This window comes from Saccopteryx leptura, chromosome 3 (assembly GCF_036850995.1).
Source record: "Saccopteryx leptura isolate mSacLep1 chromosome 3, mSacLep1_pri_phased_curated, whole genome shotgun sequence".
NCBI lineage: Eukaryota > Metazoa > Chordata > Mammalia > Chiroptera > Emballonuridae > Saccopteryx > Saccopteryx leptura.
Genome location: NC_089505.1, coordinates 98,084,523 through 98,107,307, shown reverse-complemented (window position 1 = coordinate 98,107,307; position 22,785 = coordinate 98,084,523). Strand labels below are relative to the sequence as shown.

At 38.0% G+C, this 22,785-nt stretch overlaps 1 protein-coding gene across 23 annotated transcripts in view; it reads left to right on the top strand.

Moving 5' to 3' along the window:
• EIF4G3 (eukaryotic translation initiation factor 4 gamma 3) overlaps positions 1-22,785 on the top strand; it is a 343,178-nt gene that overhangs the window by 145,330 nt on the left and 175,063 nt on the right. For 15 of the 23 annotated variants that reach the window (XM_066375307.1, XM_066375323.1, XM_066375305.1 and 12 more), the window contains 3 exons: positions 10,314-10,409; positions 11,759-11,872; positions 15,353-15,385. In XM_066375307.1, coding sequence (XP_066231404.1) covers positions 10,380-10,409; positions 11,759-11,872; positions 15,353-15,385 — 177 coding nt within the window. In that variant the 5' untranslated portion in view covers positions 10,314-10,379. The remainder of the gene's footprint in view (positions 1-10,313; positions 10,410-11,758; positions 11,873-15,352; positions 15,386-22,785) is intronic. The other 8 variants (XM_066375310.1, XM_066375309.1, XM_066375308.1 and 5 more) reach the window with 3 other exon arrangements.

The following is a 22,785-nucleotide window of genomic DNA, read 5'->3' as shown; positions in this document are numbered from 1 at the left end:
TTATTTTTTTGATGCTATTATGAATGGAATTGTTTTACTTTTAGTATATAGAAACAACAGCGAAGTGTGTTATTATCCTGCAGTTTTTTGTGGAGTGTTTAGGACTTTCTATACAGATCATGTTTGCTGTGAACAAAGATAATTTTACTTATTCCTTCCTATTTTGAATGCTTTTTTATTTCTTTTTCTTATCTAATTGTTCTGGCTAGAAATACCAGTACTATGTTGAATAGCTGTGGTGAAAGCAGGCATCTTTGTCTTAATCTTAGAGGCAAAGCTTTGAGTCTTTCACCATTGAGCATTATTTTATTATTTTTTCCTGTATTTTATTTAGAAAATGAAATTTAGTGGGGTGACATTGATCAATAAGAATAGATTTTAGGTAAACATTTCTATAGCATTTGAACTATTGATTATATGGTAAACCCATCACTTAAAGTCAAATCATTTTCCATCACTGTATAGTTATCTCTCTTTACTGCCCTCCCCACCTCTCCCCTACACCTCCCGCCCCCTGGTAACCACTTCATTTTGATCTATGGCCATGAGTCTCAGTTTTATATCCCACATATGTGTGAAATCCTATAGTTCTTAGCTTTTTCTGATTGATTTACTTATTTCACTTCGTACAATGTACTCAAGGTCCATCCATGTTGTAAATGGCAACAGATCATCATTTCTTATGGCTGAGTAGTATTCCATTGTATATATGTACCACATCTTCTTTATCCAATCCTTTATTGAGGGATACTTTGGTTGTTACCGTGTCTTGGCCATTGTAAATAATGCTGTGATGAACATGGGGGGGAGTGCATGTGTCTTTTCGTACCAATGTTTTTGACTTTTTGGGGTATATACTCAGAAGGATTGCTGGGTCATATGGTAATTCTATTCTTAATTTTTTTTTTTTTTTTTTTTGGTATTTTTCTGAAGCTGGAAACGGGGAGAGACAGTCAGACAGACTCCCGCATGCGCCCGACCGGGATCCACCCGGCACGCCCACCAGGGGCGACGCTCTGCCCACCAGGGGACGATGCTCTGCTCCTCTGGGGCATCGCTCTGCCGCGACCAGAGCCACTCTAGCGCCTGGGGCAGAGACCAAGGAGCCATCCCCAGCGCCCGGGCCATCTTTGCTCCAATGGAGCCTTGGCTGCGGGAGGGGAAGAGAGAGACAGAGAGGAACAGAGAGGAAGGAGAAGGGGTGGAGAAGCAAATGGATGCTTCTCCTATGTGCCCTGACCGGGAATTGAACCCGGGTCCCCCGCACGCCAGGCCGACGCTCTACCGCTGAGCCAACCGGCCAGGGCCTATTCTTAATTTTTTGAGAAACCACAATACACAATACTTTCTTCCATAATGGTTGTACTAGTTTACATTCATACCAGCAGTGAATGAGGGTTCCTTTTTCTCCACAGCCTCTCGAGCATTTGCTATTACCTGTCTTATTGATAAGAGCCAATCTAACAAGTGTGAGGTGGTAGCTCATTGTAGTTTTGATTTGCATTTCTATAATAGCTAGTGAAGATGAGCATTTTTTCATGTTATCTGTTCACTTTTTTTTTTTTAAGTGAGAGATAGAGAGGGAGTGAGAGAGAGACTTGGTGGGGGGCAGACAGGGACAGACAGGCAGGTAGAGAGAGAGATGAGAAGCATCAACTCTTAGTTGCAGCACTTTAGATGTTCATTGATTGCTTCTCATACATGCCTTGACCAGGGGGTTCCAGCCAAGCCAATGACCCCTTACTCAAGCCAGTGACCTTGGGCTTCAAGCCAGCGACCTTTAGGTTCAAGCCAGAGAGCGTGGGGTCATTTCTGATCCTACACTCAAGGCAGTGACCTGTGCTCAAGCTGGTGAGCCCGTGCTCAAGCCAGTGACCTTGGGGTTTTGAACCTGGGTCCTCAGTGTCCGAGTCCAATGCTGTATCCACTGCACCACGGCCTGGTCAGACTACCTGTTGGCTATTTGCATGTCTTGGAAGAAGTATCTGTTTGGGTCCTCTCCCCATTTTTTAATTGTGTCATTTGCTTGTTGCTGAGCTTTGTTGAGTTTTTTATATATTTTGGATATTAACCCTTTATCGGAGCTGTTGTTTGCAAATATCATCTCCCATTTGGTTGGCTATTTGTTTTGTTGTCATTTTCTTTTGCTGTGCAGAAGCCTTTAGTTTGATATAGTCCCATTCATTTATTTTTGCCTTTACTTCCCTTGCCTTTGGGGTCAAATTCATAAATTGTTCTCTACAGCCAAAGTCCATGAGTTTAGTAACTGTTTTCTCCTAGAGCATTACTTTAGATGTGTGTTTTTCAGATATAGTCTTTATTATATTGATATTTTCCTTCTATTCCTGGTAGGGTTTTTTTGTTTGTTTTTTTAAATCATGAAAATGTTGAAGTTTGTCAAATAATTTTTCTGTATCAGTTGAAATGATCATGTGATTTATTATTTTTACTTGTTCATTCTGTTAACATGCTGTATTATACTGATTTTTTTCTATGTGAATCACCTTCTTGCCTTTTGCACTTGGTCATGATGTATAATTCTTTTTTTTTTTTTAATTTTTTAATTTTTTATTTTATTTTTTTGTATTTTTCTGAAGCTGGAAACAGGGAGAGATAGACAGACTCCCACATGTGCCCAACCGGTATCCACCCGGCATGCCCACCAGGGGGCGACGCTCTGCCCACCAGGGGGCGATGCTCTGCCCCTCCAGGGCGTTGCTCTGTTGCGACCAGAGCCACTCTAGCACCTGGGGCAGAGGCCAAGGAGCCATCCCCAGCACCCGGGCCATCTTTGCTCCAATGGAGCCTCGCTGCGGGAAGGGAAGAGAGAGACAGAGAGGAAGGAGAGGGGGAGGGGTGGAGAAGCAGATGGGCTCTTCTCCTGTGTGCCCTGGCCGGGAATCGAACCCGGGACTTCTGCACGCCAGGCCAACGCTCTACCGGTGAGCCAACCGGCCAGGGCAATGTATAATTCTTTTAATGTGCTGTTTAATTTTGTTTTCTTGTATTTTGGTGAGAATTTTTGCATCTGTGTTCATGAGGGTGGTTTGTAGATTTTGTTTGTTTGTTTGTTTGTTTGTTTTCCTGTAGTTTTTTTTTAATGCTTTTAGCATCAGGGTGTTGTTGGCCTTATACTGTTGAGTTTAGAAGTGTTTTCTCTTCAATGTTGTGGAGCATTTTGGTGAAGATTGGTGTTTATTTTTTAAATATTTGAAAGAATTCATCAGTGAAGCCATCTGGTCCTGGCTATGTGTTTGTTGCAAGGTTTTTTATTATTCAATCTCCTTTCTAGTTTTAGGTCTGTTCAGTTTTTCATGATTCAGTGTTGGTAGGTTGTGTACTTCTAGGAATTTGTCCATTTCATCTATGTTACCTAATTTTTGGTATAAATTGTATTGTATTCTCTTTATAATTTTTTTTATTACTGTAAAATCAATTATAATGTCCCTTTCTGCATTTTTTATTTTTGTTGAATCTTCTCTTTTTATTATTAATCTGTCCTAAAAGTTTGTCACTTTTTTAATTCTTGGTTTTATTGATTTTTTCCTCCTATTTTTCTCTTCTGTATTTTTAAAGTTTTCTGCTCTAATTTTTTTTTTTTTGGCAAGGGAGAGAGATGAGAAGCATTAACTCATTGTTGCAGCACCTTAGTTATTCATTGATTGCTCCTCATACATTCCTTGGGGGGCTCCAGCTGAGCCAGTGATCTCTTGTTCAATCCAGTGACCTTGGGCTTCAAGCCAGTGACCATGTACTCAAGTAGAATGAGCCCTCACTCAAGCCAGTGACCTTGGAGTTTTGAACCTGGATCTCACGTCGACACTCTATCCATTGTGCCACCACTAGTTTGGCTTTGCTTTGCATTTTCATGTCACTTGAAGGGAAAGCTGAAGCACAGGTTATCTTCATTATGTTTTTATTATGATTATCAATTCTTTAGATTCATGAAAAGAGAAAAATACAGAAGTGTATAAAATAAGACCTACAAGTTTTTTTTGTTTTTCTTTTTGACAGAAACAGAGAAAGTCAGAGAGAGGGACAGACAGACAGACAGGAATGGAGATGAGAAGGATCAGTTCTTTGTTGCAGCTCCTTAGTTGTTCATTGATTGTGTTCTCATATATGCCTTGACCAGGGTGGGGGGACTACAGCAGAGTGAGTGACCCCTTGCTCAAGCTAGCAGCCTTGGACTCAAGCCAGCAACCTTGGGCTTCAAGCCAGCGACCTTTGGGCTCAAGCTAGCGACCATGGGGTCACATCTGTGATCCCACACTCAGGCTGGTGAGCCTGTGCTCCAGTCTGTGACCTCGGGGTTTTGAACCTGGGTCTTCTGCGACCCAGTCTGACACTCTTTCCACTTTACCATCGCCTGGTCAGGAGACCTACAAGTTTTATTTTAAGATTTTATTTATTGATTTTCAGAGAGAGGGGAGTGAGAGAGGTTGGGAGAATGAGAAGTATTAACTCATAGTTGCTTCACTTTAGTTGTTCATTGATTGCTTGTCATATGTGCCTTGACCCGGCAAGCCCAGAGTTCAAACTGGTGACCTCAGTGCTCTGGGTTATGCTCCAGCCATTTCACCACCACAGGCCAGGCTACAAGTTGTATTTTATACTCTTCCCTTTGAATTTCCATTCCTTTGAAGTAGCCAATGTTAAATTTGAGACATACATTCCTAAGATGTATCTTTATGTTTATAAATATACTTATGCATATATCAGAAAACTATACAAGTAGAGTGATTTTATACTTAACAGTTCTACAAGTTCTGTCAGTCAATGTTATAGATATCTTTTCATGGCAGTGTATGCAGATTTATCTCATTCTCTTCAAGATTACGCTATATTCTCACAATGATTGAATATAGCATGCTTTTTCCCTTCCTTATAGATGGAAATTTAGAGTGTTTCCTGTGGGGGTTTTTTTCCTTGTTATGAGTGTATCTGTAGGGTAAGTTATTTGAAATGGAATTGTGGAGTCAAAGGGATATACTTCTGTAGCTCAGTGTAATGGATAGACCATCGGTCTCACATATGGCTGTCCTAGGTAGGCACACAGGAGAAGCAGCCATCTGCTTCTCTTCCCCTCTCTCTCCCCCTTCACTTCCTCTTCCCCTCCTGCAGCCAGCTCGATTGGTTCAAGAGTGTTCCCAGGCACTGAGGATAGCTTGGTTGGTCTTAGTGCATCAGCCTTGGGCACTAAAAATAGTTCGGTACTTGAGCCATTGGTCCTAGATGGAGGTTGCCGGTGAATCCTGGTCAGGGTGCATGTGGGAGTCTGCCTCATTATCTCCCCTCCTCTCACCTAATAAAGCAAGGTGGGAGGAATAAGCTTATTTAAAATTTGGTAAGTACTACCTAATATCTCTTTGAAAGATTGTGGGAGTTTATTTCAGATCTGTGTGTGATGTGTGCACTTGCCTCATTGAACTTAAGTCTTTATGACAGTATTTATTTAAGGTAAAAGAAGAATCTTAAAACAGAAGATCTAACCTCTCATTTCTGGGTTGTATGTGAAGTGCTAAGAATAGTGCCTGAAACATAGTAAGAGCTGTGTAAATGTTATCTGTTACATTATTTTTGTTGGCTTAAGTTCATTGTATTATGAAAATTGAAAATCTTTGTAAAATTTTGACATGTTCATGTTTTGAAAACCATAAGATATGGACCTGAGGTACTGTGTTGATATGTCCTGTCTTGTAATGAAATTCACCCTCAGATTATATCTTTATCCAAATCGCTGGTTTTTATGTAGTTATTTGGAGGTAAAGGTTATGTATGTATCATAAGCACTGTTTTGACTGACTTGACTTCATTGCAATTCTTTTTTTTTTTTTTTTTCAGAGACAGAGAGTCAGAGAGAGGGATAGACAGGGACAGACAGACAGGAACGGAGAGATGAGAAGCATCAATCATTAGTTTTTCGATGTGTGTTGCAACACCTTAGTTGTTTATTGATTGCTTTCTCATATATGCCTTTACCGCGGGCCTTCAGCAGACTGAGTAACCCCTTGCTCGAGCCAGCGACCTTGGGCTCAAGCCAGTGAGCTTTTGCTCCAACTAGATGAGCCTGTCCTCAAGTTGGAGACCTCAGGGTCTCGAACCTGGGACTTTCGCATCCCCAGTCCGACGCTCTATCCACTGCGCCACTGCCTGGTCAGGTTCACTGCCATTCTGTTAACAGTTTGGCAACATTATTTGCTAGTTGTTTTTGTTACTATTGTGTTCTTATCTCTCCAGTTAATAAAAAGTGATTAGTGACTCAAGGGGGTTCATTGAAACATTACAGTAATAATGAAAATGAGAATGTAATTCTATAACTTTTAAATTTGGATTGTGAAGTGCATCGCAGTATAAATATAAAATATTAGTGTATATGTCCTTTGAGAAGTAGGTCTTTGTGGTAACTTTGAAGGTATCTAAAAAGGGGAAGTGCAAACAAACAAATGAAGAGTACTAGAATGATACTCCATGATCTGTCCGTAGTTCTGTATGCATTTATGTGTTGAAACACATTCATAGAATGTTCCCATTCACGTTCTTGTGATGTGTATGTGATAGAGAGATACAGAGAGAGAGAGAGAGGAAGGGAGAGAGATGAGAAGCATCAACTCATAGTTGCATCACTTAGGTTGTTCATTGATTGCTTTCTCATATGTGCCTTGACTGGGGGCTCCAACCAAGCCAGTGACCCATTGCCTAAGCCAGTGACCTTGGGCTCATGCCAGTGATCATGGGATCTGTTGATAATCCCATGCTCAAGCCAGTGACCTTGCGTTTCGATCCTAGGACTTCAGTGTTCCAGGTCAGTGCTCTACCACTGCACCACCACTGTGCCACTATTGGTCAGGCTGCAATAATTTTCAACAAAGCATACTACTATATTAAGTTATTCCAGAATAAATCCAATAAACTTGATTAAACATGTCATTAGACATAGAAAGATTAAAGCATGGAAGCATCTTTCACAGGTGTGCACTCTTGTACTAACAGGTACAAGTCACATCATTTCTAAGAAATTTCTAAAATCAGCCACAATGGAAAAATACCCCAAGAGAAAGCTGAGTAAACTACTGGCAAAATTCTTTTATCAGTGCTCTGATGAAAATTTTATTGCTAATGGCATAATAGCATATATTATATGAGATCGCTTCCATATGTGGCTGTCATCAGGTACTATGCTTTGCATTGAGATGAAACTGCCTGTCTATAGAGTATAATCAATTCTTGGCATATATACAATTAAACTATAAGAAGTTCTTAAGTATATTTTTTGTCTGTTTAAAATAGTAATTCTAAGCTAGTGGAAAATAAGTTCTTTGTTTTTTAGTATTCACTTTGAGATCAGTGATGTAGTCTCGGTATTTCTAGAGCCCCAGGTATATATGTGGCCAGGAATGGTGTTATTACTTAATGGAAGAATTTAGGCCTGAATGCTAATTAACATACTGCCTTTTACGTTAGTTGTAAGGGTATTGCCCAATGTGGCACCAGTGTTGAAAGAGATTAGTGAAAATTTTGAATAAGGTTAAATATGGCTTTCATGAACATTTCCAGAATCTTTAATGGGAGGGCAAGTTCTCACCTAACTGTTTGAAGTATAGAAAAAGATAGCATTTTTCTATGTTTTTATAAGTGGTACATCTCAATGTTGTGTTTAGTATCTTGACAGGCAGAAGCTTATACCTCAGTGTACCACCTACTGAATGTTGAAAATAAAGTATCAAGATTTCCTAAGATCAAAGAACTTCATCACTGACAATGACTTTTTTTTTTTTTTTTTGTATTTTTCTGAAGCTGGAAACAGGGAGAGACAGACAGACTCCCGCATGCGCCCTACCGGGATCCACCCGGCACGCCCACCAAGGGGCGAGGCTCTGCCCACCAGGGGGCGATGCTCTGCCCCTCCGGGCGTCGCTCTGTTGCGACCAGAGCCACTCTAGCGCCTGGGGCAGAGGCCAAGGAGCCATCTCCAGCGCCCGGGCCATCTTTGCTCCAATGGAGCCTTGGCTGTGGGAGGGGAAGAGAGAGACAGAGAGGAAGGAGGGGGGGTGGAGAAGCAAATGGGCGCTTCTCCTATGTGCCCTGGCCGGGAATCGAGCCTGGGTCCCCCGCACGCCAGGCTGACGCTCTACCGCTGAGCCAACCGGCCAGGGCGACAATGACTTTTTTTAACACTTGATGACTTTCTTTAATTTGATAATGAAATTAATGCTATATTTAGCAACTATATCCAATTTTTGTTGTTGTTTTAAAATGTTTATTTTATTGATTTTAGATAGAAGAAGGGAGAGAGCAGAGAGCAAGAGAGAGACAGGAACATTAATCTGTTCCTGTATGTGCCCTGACCAGGATCAAACTGGCAACCTCTGTGCTGCAGGACCAATGCTCTAACCTACTGAGCTATCCAGCCAGGGCTCTATATCCAACTTTTGTAGTAGAATTTGTTGAAATACTTTTCCAGTTTGAATGTATTCAGAGTCAAAAAGGTATATTCACCACTTTTTTCTAAGCTGAAATAGTCAAACTTTCAGCTTTATAGAGTTTGTGTGTGATACATGTACATAAACTTAGTGCTAAAAGTAATCTTTGATAAGAAAACTCTGAATAATTTTTTAATCATAGTTTATCCAATTATCACCTGTTTGAAATATGCACAATACTTGCTGACATGTTTTTCAATTTGTGGTGAGATTTAGTAGAATTAGAATGAAAAAGATCAACCTAAGATGTAAACTGAAATATCAGTTACAAACATGGCTATAAGGCTTCTGTGTTGAAAGATTGCAGAATATATTTTGTGTCTAATATGAAGCTGTTATTTTTTATTAATCTTGTTTTGTTATTATTTGAAAATTATGATGAATCTTTTCAAACATTTGCTTTAAATTGGTAATCCCAGCTGAACTCTCATTTAAATGGGCAACAAATGCTAAAAGTTCATTTGTCTTTTTTTTGTGTGTGTGTGTGTGGTTTTTTTTTTGTATTTTTCTGAAGCTGGAAACGGGGAGTCAGTCAGACAGACTTCCGCATGAGCCCGACCGGGATCCATCCGGCATGCCCACCAGGGGGCGATGCTCTGCCCATCTGGGGCATCGCTCTGTAGCGACCAGAGCCACTCTAGTGCCTGGGGCAGAGGCCAAGGAGCCATCCCCAGCGCCCGGGCCATCTTTTGCTCCAATGGAGCCTCCGCTGCAGGAGGGGAAGAGAGAGACAGAGAGGAAGGAGAGGGGGAGGGGTGGAGAAGCAGATGGGCGCTTCTCCTGTGTGCCCTGGCCGGGAATCGAACCCGGGACTCCCGCACGCCAGGCCAACGCTCTACCACTGAGCCAACCGGCCAGGGCCTTGTTGTTTTTTTAAACAAAATTAGAATACTTTCTAGAAATATCACTTAGTTACCTTGGATAAAACACTTAAAATTTCTGACCCTTCACTTCCTCATTTGTAAAATTGGAATTGTTATAACTAAAGGTGATTGTACAGTAATTGACTTTACCTCATTTAGTCTTAGCAATCCCTTGTGAGGTAGGTGTGTTATTAATTTTTACATCCGTGGAAAAGACAAATTACTTGCCCAAGCTAACAATAATAGTAAACTTCAGTTTTTAGAATTCGAATCCAAGTCCTGTGATTGTGTGTCTATTGTTCTTGCTAGCATTTCATCTTAAACATGTTATAAGTATTTTTTTTTTCTGGAATCACTAACACATAGTATATAAGTCTGTAGCATTTCACATGGATTCATAATGAAAAACATGTTCTTATTTTCAGAAACCCTGTGGTCAGTTAGTTTGTATTACCTCTTATTTTAGGCTTTTATCTAAAGTTCTTATTGGTTGTAAATTTTGGGGGGGTTCCATAAAGGATTTAGGTGTAAGCAGTGGAAGAAGTAGCAATGCTATAGAGGTTAATTTAGTGAACTGCTAATTTGGCTCTGAGATGCCTTCCTCAATGGCTACTTTTGCTTATAGGTATTTTGGAAACTCACTACAGAAGCAGCAAGTTCCCTCAGCCATGTTTCATTTTGTTTATGGATGGGCTGTCCATTTCAGAAAGAAATGGACAGAGAGTGCTGTGTATTACTCATGGTATCAAATAACTGCACCTAGATATCCGGGAGTTGAAAGTAATACCCCTTAAAAAATGCTACATTGGTTCTGGATTGCTGGATATTGTTATAAAGATCAGTTAAAAAATAGAGCTGTAAACCACATTAATAAGTAATTCTATAAACTTTTTTATAACACTTTGAATTTGAGTTACCATGCCATATTTATTCAAAACATGGTGTTGTTCTTGCCATTCTTTGACAGACCCCTTATCCCTCTGGACAGAATGCAGGTCCAACCACGTTGGTATACCCTCAAGCCCCTCAGACAATGAATTCGCAACCTCAAACCCGTTCTCCGGTAAGTAAGTAGAAGCTTGTTCTAGACAATATTCTCCATCTAAATTTGTGTTTATAGTAGGTTGGGCGCCTTTGGCTAATATTTTTACTTGATTTCAGAAATTTGTCCCAAAGATAATATATTGTTGTTGTTTAGTTGGTTAGCATTACATTTTTCAGACTATTTCCTATATGAATAATTTAAATTTATTAAGAAAAAGAAGGAATGAAAATTTTTTTCTTTTACTCTTTAGTGGCATGATTTTTTAAAAATTCCAGTTGCATTCAAGGTCATTTTAGTTTTTAGTTGTTAGTTGTACTATTCAAAATACAAAATTAAGGAGACAAGTAAAGTACAATGACTTTAAAAGTAAAATCAGACTATCAAATTTCAGTGGTTTGAGAAGGACTTCTGAATTGGTGTCACTAAATCAGATGAAACCATTTGACAGTATGGACATATGCATGGCACATACCAATGGTGTATTCATTTTTTTTAATGGTAAATAAACTGTCATACACATGTAAACGCTATCATCCTCCTTGCTCATCCTTTACATGGATCGCAATAAGTATTGCAAAGACTGGATTTACTCCGGGTGCATCCTTCTGTTTCACAAAAGACTACAGTGGCTTCAGCTGTCCATTCCTTAGAACGTCATTTTCTGCCCTGCATGATTAGTTTTTGCTAGAAGGTGCTTCTGTAACATCTTCCATTGTATCTCACATCCCTACTTGTACCTCAGCTCTGTGTTTTCTTCAGAATATAAGGATCTTCTTTTGGTATCCCACCCCTACGTTTTTTGCCTGTAGTACAGGAATATTTCATTGCATTAGCTTTTATTCATTTAGTTCTATGCATGAATTTAGAAATGTTGAAATGTATGAAAGAATTGCTCAAAGAACTAGGAAAGCATAGACTGCACCAAAATGTAATCTCTTTCTTACCCTCTTCCTATCTTCCTTTTCCCTATTGCCCTCTTCTCTAATATCTGTTCTTAGATCCTGGTTCTCCCCAGGGGGTGGAGGAACCATTCTAAAGAGGTGGGACTTTGATCCTAGTTGCCTGTTTGTCTCTTTTATTTTGCTGAAATGATCAACAAGATGTCTGATGCAAGTTTTGTTCTGAGAGTGCTTTGGGGATGTGGACACTTGACTCCTTGGAGTGGGCCTGAGATCTCACCAGATTAATTTAGCTAGGCCCAGGTTCTAATCATTAAGCATGGAATGTTATTGCAAAGAATTCTATGGCCCTCTTTACCCTTAATCCCCCTTTTATAATATTGGGGAAAAAAGATTTAAATTTACATGATTAGAACTGGCGCAAAACCTGACTGAAGAGCTGCATCTCTAAACCAGTTTTTTTGACAGCCCAGCAGAACAGTGCCAATACATTGCACAGACAACTGGAAGAGGAGGAAGGTTTTGGAACAGACTCCCGTTTACAGGTCCTTGGCTGGAAGAGGCTGGATAAAATACTGCATTGTAAGCAATATAACAAACTGTACTTCTTGCAGGCAGTGGTGCCTCTGGCACTCATTATTTCTGACCACATCCATTTATTGGCTGATGAACAGAAATGCATTGATTGCTTTCTCTCTGAAAGTCTAACCTAGCATGGCAGTTACTGCCAGGCATATTGGGGAAAAGAGCAACAAATTGGGTGGGGTCTTCTCTATTGGGAATTAGACAGGAATAATTTGGGGCTTAGATTTTTCTTTATTTTAAACTTGAAGAGGGATATCCCTTTCTGATAAATTTGACTTAAAATACAAATTTCAAGGCTTCTCTTTCCCTCTTTCCATTTTGTAATCAAATATCAAGGGGGAAATTGTTTGTAGTTGTCAGCCATTTTTCTGTGGTCATAAACTCTTCAAATACTACCTTCCATCTGCTCTGCTAGTGACCATTACCACCCCCATTACTAAAATCCACACCCATAACATCCCATCACATACCCAAAACAAGTGCAAGACTAGCAGACCCCAGACTACTCTTGCTTGTTGTTTTGGGTCCAGTTTTCTTTCTTTCCTTTGTGCTGGTGCTGGGAGGGTGAAGTTTGGGGTATGATATTTGGCAGGATTGCATTTTCTTCTTACATCCCAAGTTGCCATAGTCTAGTCTCATCCATCCCACAGCTATCTCAACTGGTGAGGAGAGGTAAGCTGTTGCACTAAGGAAGGGACCGTCCCATGGCTTTGTAGAGCAGCTAAAGCTTACTCCATTCTATTTCTGCATTAATGGGCCATTGGCAATTGCACAGTTTAGGCTTTTCTGTTCTTCCCTGGACAGCTGCCTTTGCAATCCAACTGGCTTCAAGGGCCCCCTCCCTCCTTCAGGTTATCTTTGTGCTTGTATTTCTATTTGATACTTCTTGGTATCTTAGTTAAATTCATATTGTTAAAAATCTTCTTTAAAAGTAAAAAAATACTGATAAGCTATTTATCTGTTCCATTTTCTGGTTGTACTGGAACTCTTTAAGCAGTAGTTTATTTTTAAATAGCCTCCAAAACAGTGAAGCTATTGAATGCTTACTTGGGAGAGGTGGACAGTTTGCCTTTTGCAGTAACCTGTTACTTTGATTATTTTGACATTTTGTGGTACTAAGTACCAAAGGTACATCAGTGTTAAGTTGGACATGACCAGTTACCAACTGTGCACAGAAGAGTGAATGAGTGGGTGGATGGGTGGCATTAACATGGATCCAAGTTCACAGAGGCTGCTTTTCTTAATAGCTACAGTCCTCACCATCTTTAAGACCCCTCTTTAAAAAAAAGAAAAAGAAATGAAAGCTTCTATTTTGAATATGAGCCCGCAGCGACTACAGTTTGTTCTGTTGCTTACAGTTACTCACAGGATTAAGACTATTGTCATTTCAAACGAAAAACTCAATAGCCAATGGTGACTAGTGCAAAATAGACTAGGGTACTTTCCCACTAACTGAAGTTGTGGTTTTTAAAATATATACATATAATTTTATAAGGTACTCCTCTTGCTGATAAAAAGTTCTTTTTCTACCAGAACATTAAAAATATTATATATAAAGTTTCAACTTTTATTTTAGAGCCTTAGAAATGGGACCTTTCTGTGGAACAGTGATAAGACAGGTACTGCTGTGTACTCAGGTTAATTTTTAACATGGCCCTTCTCTCCTGTTTTCTTCAAAGGTGTCATGAGAAATATCTCAGTTCCACACCCCTGCTTTCAAACCACATGTGTGGTATTGCCTATTCTTTAAACTATATGTTCATGGTAGAAGTATATTCTATTTTCTTTCCATAATTGGAATACTGAAAATATAGACCTCAGTTTCTTTGAAGATAAAATGTTCTGCAAGAACTATAGCTGCCATCATCATCATTCTGAAAAATGATTTTACAATGCCTAGCAAGCATAATGGATGACCTAACACACTCTAATCTTATAGGTCATAGCGAACTCATCAAGTTATGCTGAATAATTTCAATATCTGTTAAGGCATTTTTTATTATCTGAACAATAGGTGACATTTTAACTTCTAAGGTGAGTTTCTTGATAGAACTATCTTCAGCTATCTCCTACATTGTGGCATGTGCTTCACTCCAATTTTTAAAATATTTTTATGTGAAATAATGACAGTTGGGGAAATAGAGCCCATTCTCTTGCTGATAACTAAATTCTGAATATAAGGGATTATTTCCTAGTTAATCTTTAGTCCTATTCACCTGTAGTGATGAGCTGACGGAAGGCTCTATAGACAATAAAACACCCAAAGGAAATATATTTTAGCTCCTTAAATTTATCAATATAAGTCCTGTGTCATTTGCATTCAAACCTGCTTTCTATGTTCTTTTCACTATGAAAGGAGGGTGGTTAACATTTCAATAGTTAATATATTAGTACCCAGTACATGACATTATGTCCCAAATATTTTTTTCTGTTCTTTTTAGTAAAAATCACATTAGAAACCCAGTTTTGCTCTGATGAAGAATTATTTGACCTGAGAGGTTTACTATTTTAAATTTTATTGGTAAATAAGCTTTTTCTTCCATTCTAAGTTGGGGAAAGGAAGAGTTGACCCACATACTATCTCTTTTCAAGTACTCTGAGTTAGCTGAGAAGTTATGTTTTCTTTTGTGTTTATTCTCAGTATCAGATAGCAGTAAGTACATATGTACAGCGTTGTGTTATTGTGTATAAATAGAGATTTTCGTCTTTTACTTTTTTTTTCTTGAGCTTATAATAGTACCACTTTGATTAATCATGTTAGAGCGTGATGTTCTTTACTAGCTGCTTGCTTTGATATGCCTGGTATTAAACTTACTAGTTAATTACATCTAAACATATGATTACTTTTATTTTCAAAATATGTTTATAGATTATAAATATATATTTAATATATCTAAATATGATATAGAAATAAAATTTTATTTTTTAACACTAAGAAATTAAGGAAGATACTAAAACTTCCATTTCATATGTGAGATACCCCATTTAACTTAAGTAAATTTGACATCAGTCCTGTTAACATTCTTTATTTCCTGTTGAACAGTATAATTACTTCCTGGCTATTTATTGTAATGTAAAAACATCTCTCATTCCCTCCAGCTCTATCAGTTGCAGAAGCACACTTGAATTTTCATACTTTGTCTTAATATAACCACTTAGTGTTTAAAAAAATTTTTTATTTTAGATATTTTTTAAATTTAATATTCTTATCAGAGAAGCACCCTTATTGTGTGCCTAACAGCTTAGCTGTTTCTCTCCCAGCTCATAAATGACAAACTATTTCTGGTAGTGGTGTTAACCTGTTGAATCTTAGTACCTGTCTGTCACTGTCCTGCAGCAAAGCTTTGACTCTTTGTGTTCTTTATTTCCTTGTGGGTTTTATTTTTCTTTTGGCATATTGTGTGACATTTTGGTTTTTGTTGTGTTTCTGACTCTTTGTGCCTTTCCTTTTGTGTTTGTTTTCCCTCCTTTTCTCAGTTTGCAGCGGGGCCTCGACCTGCCCATCACCAGGTACTGTACCCTTGCCCCTTCGCTATCCTCTTAACTAACAGATGGGAGCTTTGGTAGCTGTTGCTCTGAGAATGTTGCCCTTCCATGGAACCACTAAGACTCCTCTCCTCAAGAGTTGCGTCAGTCTGGTGTAATGCAGTTCTTTCTGTCCTTATTTCACAGCATTTTGTTATTAACAAACTCATTTGCTTCTGTTTATGGCACAATTGAAAAATAGAGTTATTTTTTCTTTCCAAAAAACGATAGCCCTGAATTTAGAAAACCTTGAAAAATTTTAGATATACTAAACCCTCATAGGTTTTTTGAATTAAGTTTAAATTTAACTGAATGGAACAGGCACCATTCTAAGGGTTTTCTGTTAACATTCTGATGTAACTTGTATTGATATGTATAAAATAGCATTAGTATTTCTAAGAGCACTTAATCTCAGTTACTAATCTAGGCCTAATAACAAATTAACAATAAAATAAAATTCACTTGCTCCATAGAATTACCTTTATTCTTAGGATATATTGAAAATAGATACTTTATTTGCTTTTAATGTTTTCAGCCTATTGGTTCTTTTAAAAGAAGTAATTGTATAAATTAAAATTTCAAAAATGTTTGGGTCAACACTGATATATTTAGCAGGCATATACTACAGGGTGTGGTTTTAGAGAAAGAAAAAGTCTTGCAGGGTGTTTTCCCCCAAATAGCATTTTATGGAGTATTAGGAAACATTTTTTTCTGTGATAGTAGAAAGAGCCTACGCTTTAGAATCTGATAGATCTGATTTCATATTACTAGTTCTACTGTTTAATTAGCTCAAGTAAGCAGATCTTTTTCTGAGCCTCAGTTTCCTCATGTAAAATGGAAATACTTTCTTTATATTAGAGATGATATACGTAAGTCATCTGACCAAGTCAGTATCTGTTAAGTATTTTTAATGTTGTTATATAATATAGTGTAGTTGGATAAAATGGGAGCCATATACCAGCACATAGCTGTGGTATCATACTTAGGATTAATTTTATTGAGTGAATGAGTATTGTTAATTGAAGGCTTTCATTGTTTAACAATTTAATACATGGCTCTATTTCTTCAAAATACAGTCCTTCCAATTTAGAGATTATGAAGCCAGGCAAATTCTAAGGTGTTCAAGACACTTTGCAGGAGAATTCAGAGATGGTTGTGTGAAGTGGATAGCGATTCTTTGGATTTGATAAAGAAATAAAACCTGAGTATTGTCTGGTATCAAGAGATAGTTTTGTTACAGTACTTAAGAGCTTTGACTTTGTCATTAGCTAACCCTCAGTTTGACTCTTATTAAGTGTGTGTTCTTGGGTAAGTTATTTACTGTTTTCAGCCTCACTTTTCTCATCTGTAAAATGGGTCAGACTGATGAGATAATGCAAACAAAATAATTAGAGTGTTTGGCACATACTAAAACTCTAGGGGGTAAAATGACTAATAATTTAAAGATAATTCTTTAAGTAAAAGGATTGATTATATATATTGTCTAATTTAGTCAAGGGTCCTAGAGGCAATGCTTAAATTTTAGTCAGGGTTCAAGCCAGATACTTCTGACAGAGAAACCTGGGAAACCTACACTCAAGAAGCAGAGTTAAAAGAATGTACTGATTCAGAAAATTGATTTTTGAGCTTCTTGAAACAAGGTTAGGTGTTTATACAATTTGCTCAATTGCAGTAGTCCTCAAACAGGGTGTTGTATTTAAGCCTTATTTAAGTAGTCAACTTTGGGAAAATCTGTTTTTTGTTTTTTTTTAAGTTTTATTTATTCATTTTAGAGAGGAGAGAGAGAGAGAGACAGAAGGGGGAAGGAGCAGGAAGCATCAACTCCCATATGTGCCTTGACCAGGCAAGCCCAGAGTCTCCAACCAGCAACCTCAGTGTTCTAGGTTGACGCTTTATCCACTGCGCCACCACAGGCCAGGCGAAAATCTGTTTTTTTAAAGCTTTCTTCTAAGCCAGCGGTTCTCAACCTGTGGGTCGCGACCCCGGCGGGGGTTGAACGACCAAAACACAGGGGTCGCCTAAAGCCATCAGTCACGACCCACAGGTTGAGAACCGCTGTCTAAACCTAAAGGTTTGTGATACATTTTGTCCTTATTTCCAACAACCAAAGAAAACTTTAAGGAATCTTTGTGAGAGAAACCACTTTTAGTTCTGAAACCACTTTCATACGTACTATAACTCAAAAATCTATTGACAGATTGGTCCTTCATATAGCTGTAGGATGATGCTTGTGATATTATAGCATGTTTTTTTTTTAAATTTTATTTATTTTTTTACAGAGACAGAGAGAGAGTCAGAGAGAGGGATAGACAGGGACAGACAGACAGGAATGGAGAGAGATGAGAAGCATTAAACATTAGTTTTTCATTGCGTAGCATGTTTTAACTAATAAAAAGAATAGCAAGAGCCTGACCAGGCGGTGGCGCAGTGGATAGAGCGTCGGACCGGGATGCGGAAGGACCCAGGTTTGAGACCCCGGGGTTGCTAGCTTGAGTGCGGGCTCATCTGGCTTGAGCAAAAAGCTCACTAGCATGGACCCAAGGTCACTGGCTCGAGGGGGGGGGGTGTGTGTTACTCAGTCTACTGAAGGCCCGCGGTCATGGCACATATGAGAAAGCAATCAATGAACAACTACGGTGTCGCAACGAAAAACTAATGATTGATGCTTCTCATCTCTCTCCGTTCCTGTCTATCTGTCCCTATCTATCCCTCTATCTGACTCTCTCTCTGTCCCTGTAAAAAAAAATACAATAAATAAATAAATAAATAAATAAAATAGCAAGAAAAATAATCACTTTCCAGCATTGGTTCTTATAAACAGGTTCTTGAGATGCAGGACAAATCCAGAACATTGCTTTTGGATATAGAAACTTCAGGTAGCTTGCTATTTTTTTTACTGTGGCAGACTTCCTTTCTAAACACCAGTTAAAATGTTTTCACTCTACCATAGAGAATTAAGTGAAAAGGAAACAAGTAATGTTGGCTCAGGCAGCAGCAGGAGTTACCTTAGAGCAGGAGTAGTCAATCTTTTTATACCTACCGCCCACTTTTGTATCTCTGTTAGTAGTAAAATTTTCTAACTGCCCACCGGTTCCACAGTAATGGTGATTTATAAAGTAGGGAAGTAACTTTACTTTATAAAATTTATAAAGCAGAGTTACAGCAAGTTAAAGCATATAATAATAATTACTTACCAAGTACTTTATGTCAGATTTTTGCTAAGTTTGGCAGAATAAATCTTTATAAAACAACTTACTGTAGTTAAATCTATCTTTTTACTCATACTTTGGTTGCTCTGCTACCGCCCACCATGAAAGCTGGCACGCCTACTAGTGGGCGGTAGGGACCAGGTTGACTACCATTGCCTTAGAGAAAGAGAGGAGGGGCAGGGCATAGGCTTGACGTGCCAATGCTGAGCAGAGGTCGTTGACCCAGTGTTGTGTGGTGGCATCGAGTAAATGGTTAGGAAAAGCTTGCTATTCCATATCCATGAGTGGAGGGCCAGTTAGGTTTGTTTCACTGTTGACTACATTTGGGCATTTTCAGTGGACTAACCAGTTAGGAAAACTGCTCTGTGATTACAGTTTATTTAGCAACCTTTGGGTTCTAAATGCCTGTAGAATTTCCCCAGTGACAATTCAAAACAAAACAAAACAAAACAAAATACACCTTCATGCATTTTCAAATATTCTCTGTAGAGATACGATAGTACTTATTACCATTTGAGAATCACTAGGTCAGATCTGACATCAAGTAGAGACCTAAACCCTGAGAGATTTGTGGAGGAGATGCTCATACTGTAAAATAGGATGTAGAGAGTTTACATAATGAGAGCAATACAGTGGAAAAGCAAACATTGAGTGGTATACAGAGGATATGTTTTTAGAGGGAAAATAATATATTTATGTCCTGGTATGTTTTTAGTTTATCATGCTTAAAATTTAAAGTGAATTGAAAGCACAAATGGTTTTATTATCTGTGGTTGTTTGCTTTGACCAGAAAGAATTAAATCAAGGGTTAGAATTAGAATTAGCCTTGAATACCTAAAATTAGTGAATAGATTTTTCATTTCTCCTTATTGCATAATTCTTCAGTGGCTACCTTTCTGATCACATATCCTTTCACATTTCAATCTTTTTATTTTCTTAAAATAATTGATGCTGGATGATGTTTCCTATGATTGCTATTTCTAAAGTCCAATAGTAAATATATAATTTTTTATGGTTGCTTAATAATAATGGTCCTATTAACACTTCAAAGAGAAATACTGTTATTTAGGTAAGCTATTTCGAGATAATTACCATTGTCAAGTTTAGTAATCTAAAACATAGATATATATTTTTCTGCTTTGTAAAATGAAGTTACCTGAATTGAAATGAAACAAATACTGTAGGTTTTGGATAATTGCTCTGGCTGGATAGTGCGGTTGGTTGGAGCATTATCCTGAAGCCCAGAGGTTGCCGGTTTGGTCCTCAGTCAGGGCACATGCAGGAACAGATCTATGTTTATGTCTCTCTCTTACCCTCCCTCTCTCACTAAAATCAATTAAAAAATATATATATATTTTAAAGATTTTGGATTATAAACATTTTTAGTTTAATATAACCAAGAAACTGTAATAGGATGTGTTTCTGGTACTTTAGTTTAAAATTTCTTTATGTGTAGACAACTAGGGTTACTTCTGAGTCCCTCAACTCAGGAATACCATGCTCCAATTAGGGTGATTTCAGCCACATCTTGACACTATTAGTTTTTGGCATTTGCAGGGATTCTTTAGATTAATGAATATGTTCTATTTATTATTATTATTATTATTATTATTATTATGAGAGGAGGGGAGCTAGAGAAACAAACTCCCTGATCAGGACCCACGAGGCAACCCCTGCCTGGGGATGATGCTTGGACCAACTGAGCTATCCTCAGCGCCCGGGTCCAACTCGAACCAGTCGAGCCACTGGCTGCAGTACAGGGAGAGTCAGGGGGAGAGAAGCAGATGGTCGTTTCTCTTGTGTACCCTGTCCAGGAATGGAACCCAGGCAACTATTATTTAGGCTAGCCCTATGCTCTGTCCACTGAGCCAACCAGCCAAGGCCTAATTTTATTATTTTTTGCATTTTATAACTTGAAGAGTTCTTCAGAGGTAAAAGAAATCCTAAGTAATTTTATAAGCAAAGCATGCTTGGCTTTAGAAGAACTATGTCAACTATTTTTACTCTGATGTTTCAAAATCCTAAGGTAATTAGAAACTGAAAGAACAGAATGTACACTAAGAATTAAAAACAAGTCACTTGTATAATGTAGATTCTGGTTTGTGTTACTCAGTTCATGTCTTTGGTTATTGAAATTTGTGTGTTTGTGGTTTAAAGTTACTTATATTCTTGACTTTTGGGCTTCACAAGAGAGATCAAGTGTTGGTTATATATTAGGGCTAGTAGTCTCTGCACTGTGAGAAAGACCAGGGAATTGGTATTTAAAACCATTCATAGGACAAAAACATTTTGCCATGTGTTAATATATGATTTTAGTTCCTGTAGTATACACAAATGCTGAAATACTATGCCGTATTCAAAGCAGTTGGATTTTGTGTAGACATTATAATAATTTCATAAAACTTAATAGTATTTGGCTTCAAAGAATATGTTACTTGGTAACCAGCATCAAAACTATGCATGTTTTCCTGTTGTAGTTTGGTTCTTTTTGCAAAAAGATTTACAAAAAGAAAGGAAGGAGGGAGGGGGAGCAAGGGAGGGCTAGAAGGAAGAACAGCTGACTTATGTTGATTTTTATTTTGTTTTCATTATGGCTTCTAAAGTTTTCTGTATTCAAACTTGCACTGTTACAGTTGAAGTCCTATTTCCTGGTAGAGAAATATTTCTACTGCTCTAGGCAATATTTTTCATTTAGAAAGTAAAATAAATGAAGATCAATGCTTGCTTGCCTCTGGGGCCAGACCTGGCACATCCGAGTTTAATGGATATTACTAGAAAATCAGATTAAGCATCTATGTGGTCTTATGACCAGAACTCTTAGGTTTTTTAGACTTTGATATAAGTCAGTGCTTTTCAGTTTTATCTGGTATCTCAGTCACGGGTTGTAGGGTTGCAGCAGAGACAGTGAAGAAAATAGATTGGAAGTTGACATAACGTGAATTCAGTCTTAGCTTTCCTACAAACTAACCTTGAGCCTCAGCTATCTTATCTGTGGAATGGATAAAATAGGCTCATAAATGATACAATACTGAGGTTATAATAACAATATGTGTTTCCTAAGGGTGTCGTATTAAAGGACCTGCTTGTCAAAGTGCCTGGTACAGAAGAATGAAGTCCTTGGTAGGTGTCAAGTTTCCTTTAAGCAGTGAGACAGCCTGTCTTTCCCCCCTTTCCCAGGCTATTTTTACCTACAAATGAAGTGTTCTATAAGGATGCTCATTTCCCAGACTCTGCATTATGGTCTGACAGAACACCTTGTTCCTGACGGACTCCTTAGGGGCTTCTTTCTTCCATTTGACATAATCCTCTAGGGCAGTGATTTTCAACCTTTGTTTCTCACGTACTCATAAACTAATTACTAAAGAAAAAGGGGCCCTGACCTCTTCTTCCTTAATAACTAATTTATTTGTACCATAAGATGAAAATGGTTGTATTTAGTCAGGGGCACTGACTTTAGTAATTAGTGTGTGTTTGTGCCATGAAAAAAAAAGGTTGAAAATCACTGCTCTAGGGTAGCATTGTCTGATGGAACTTTATGTGATTATGAAAATGTCCAGTATTTGTGCTGTTCACTATGGGAGCTACTAGCCACATTTGGCTGTTGAGCACTTGAAATGTGCAGTGCAGCAGAAGAACTGATTTTTAAATTAAATATTAGTTTTAAGTAACCAAATATGACTTGTGGCTACTATGTTGGACAGCTTAGCTTTTGAGGGCTTATAGCTTGTAATTCTCAGTGAAACCTAAATTATGTCATATTGACCACATGCAGGAAGATACTGAAAGAATTTACAATAATAATCTTCATTGTAAGCTGTAAATCAGCAGAATATGTGATTGATACTTGAGTGATATGTCACGTTATGCAGATGCTTTACTGCTTGTCTCTTTGTAACTTGCTCAAAAATCATAGCACTATTATTTTTCTCAAGAGTAATTTAGAAATTTTAATGATGGTAACCTAAAATACTCTTAATTGCAAATCTTAACCGGTTATCCCTCTAAAAATCTAGGATTTTTAGAAGCATATTTTTATGAGTTTTTTATTGCTTTGCTAAGTAATATGTACTCAGTAGTTCTTTCCCACATGGGAAGAAGTAATGTGATTAAATAGGATTTTTCTAGTTGCTAAAACTGAGTAGGTAGTTTTAAAAGAGTTTATTATTATGTAGTTTT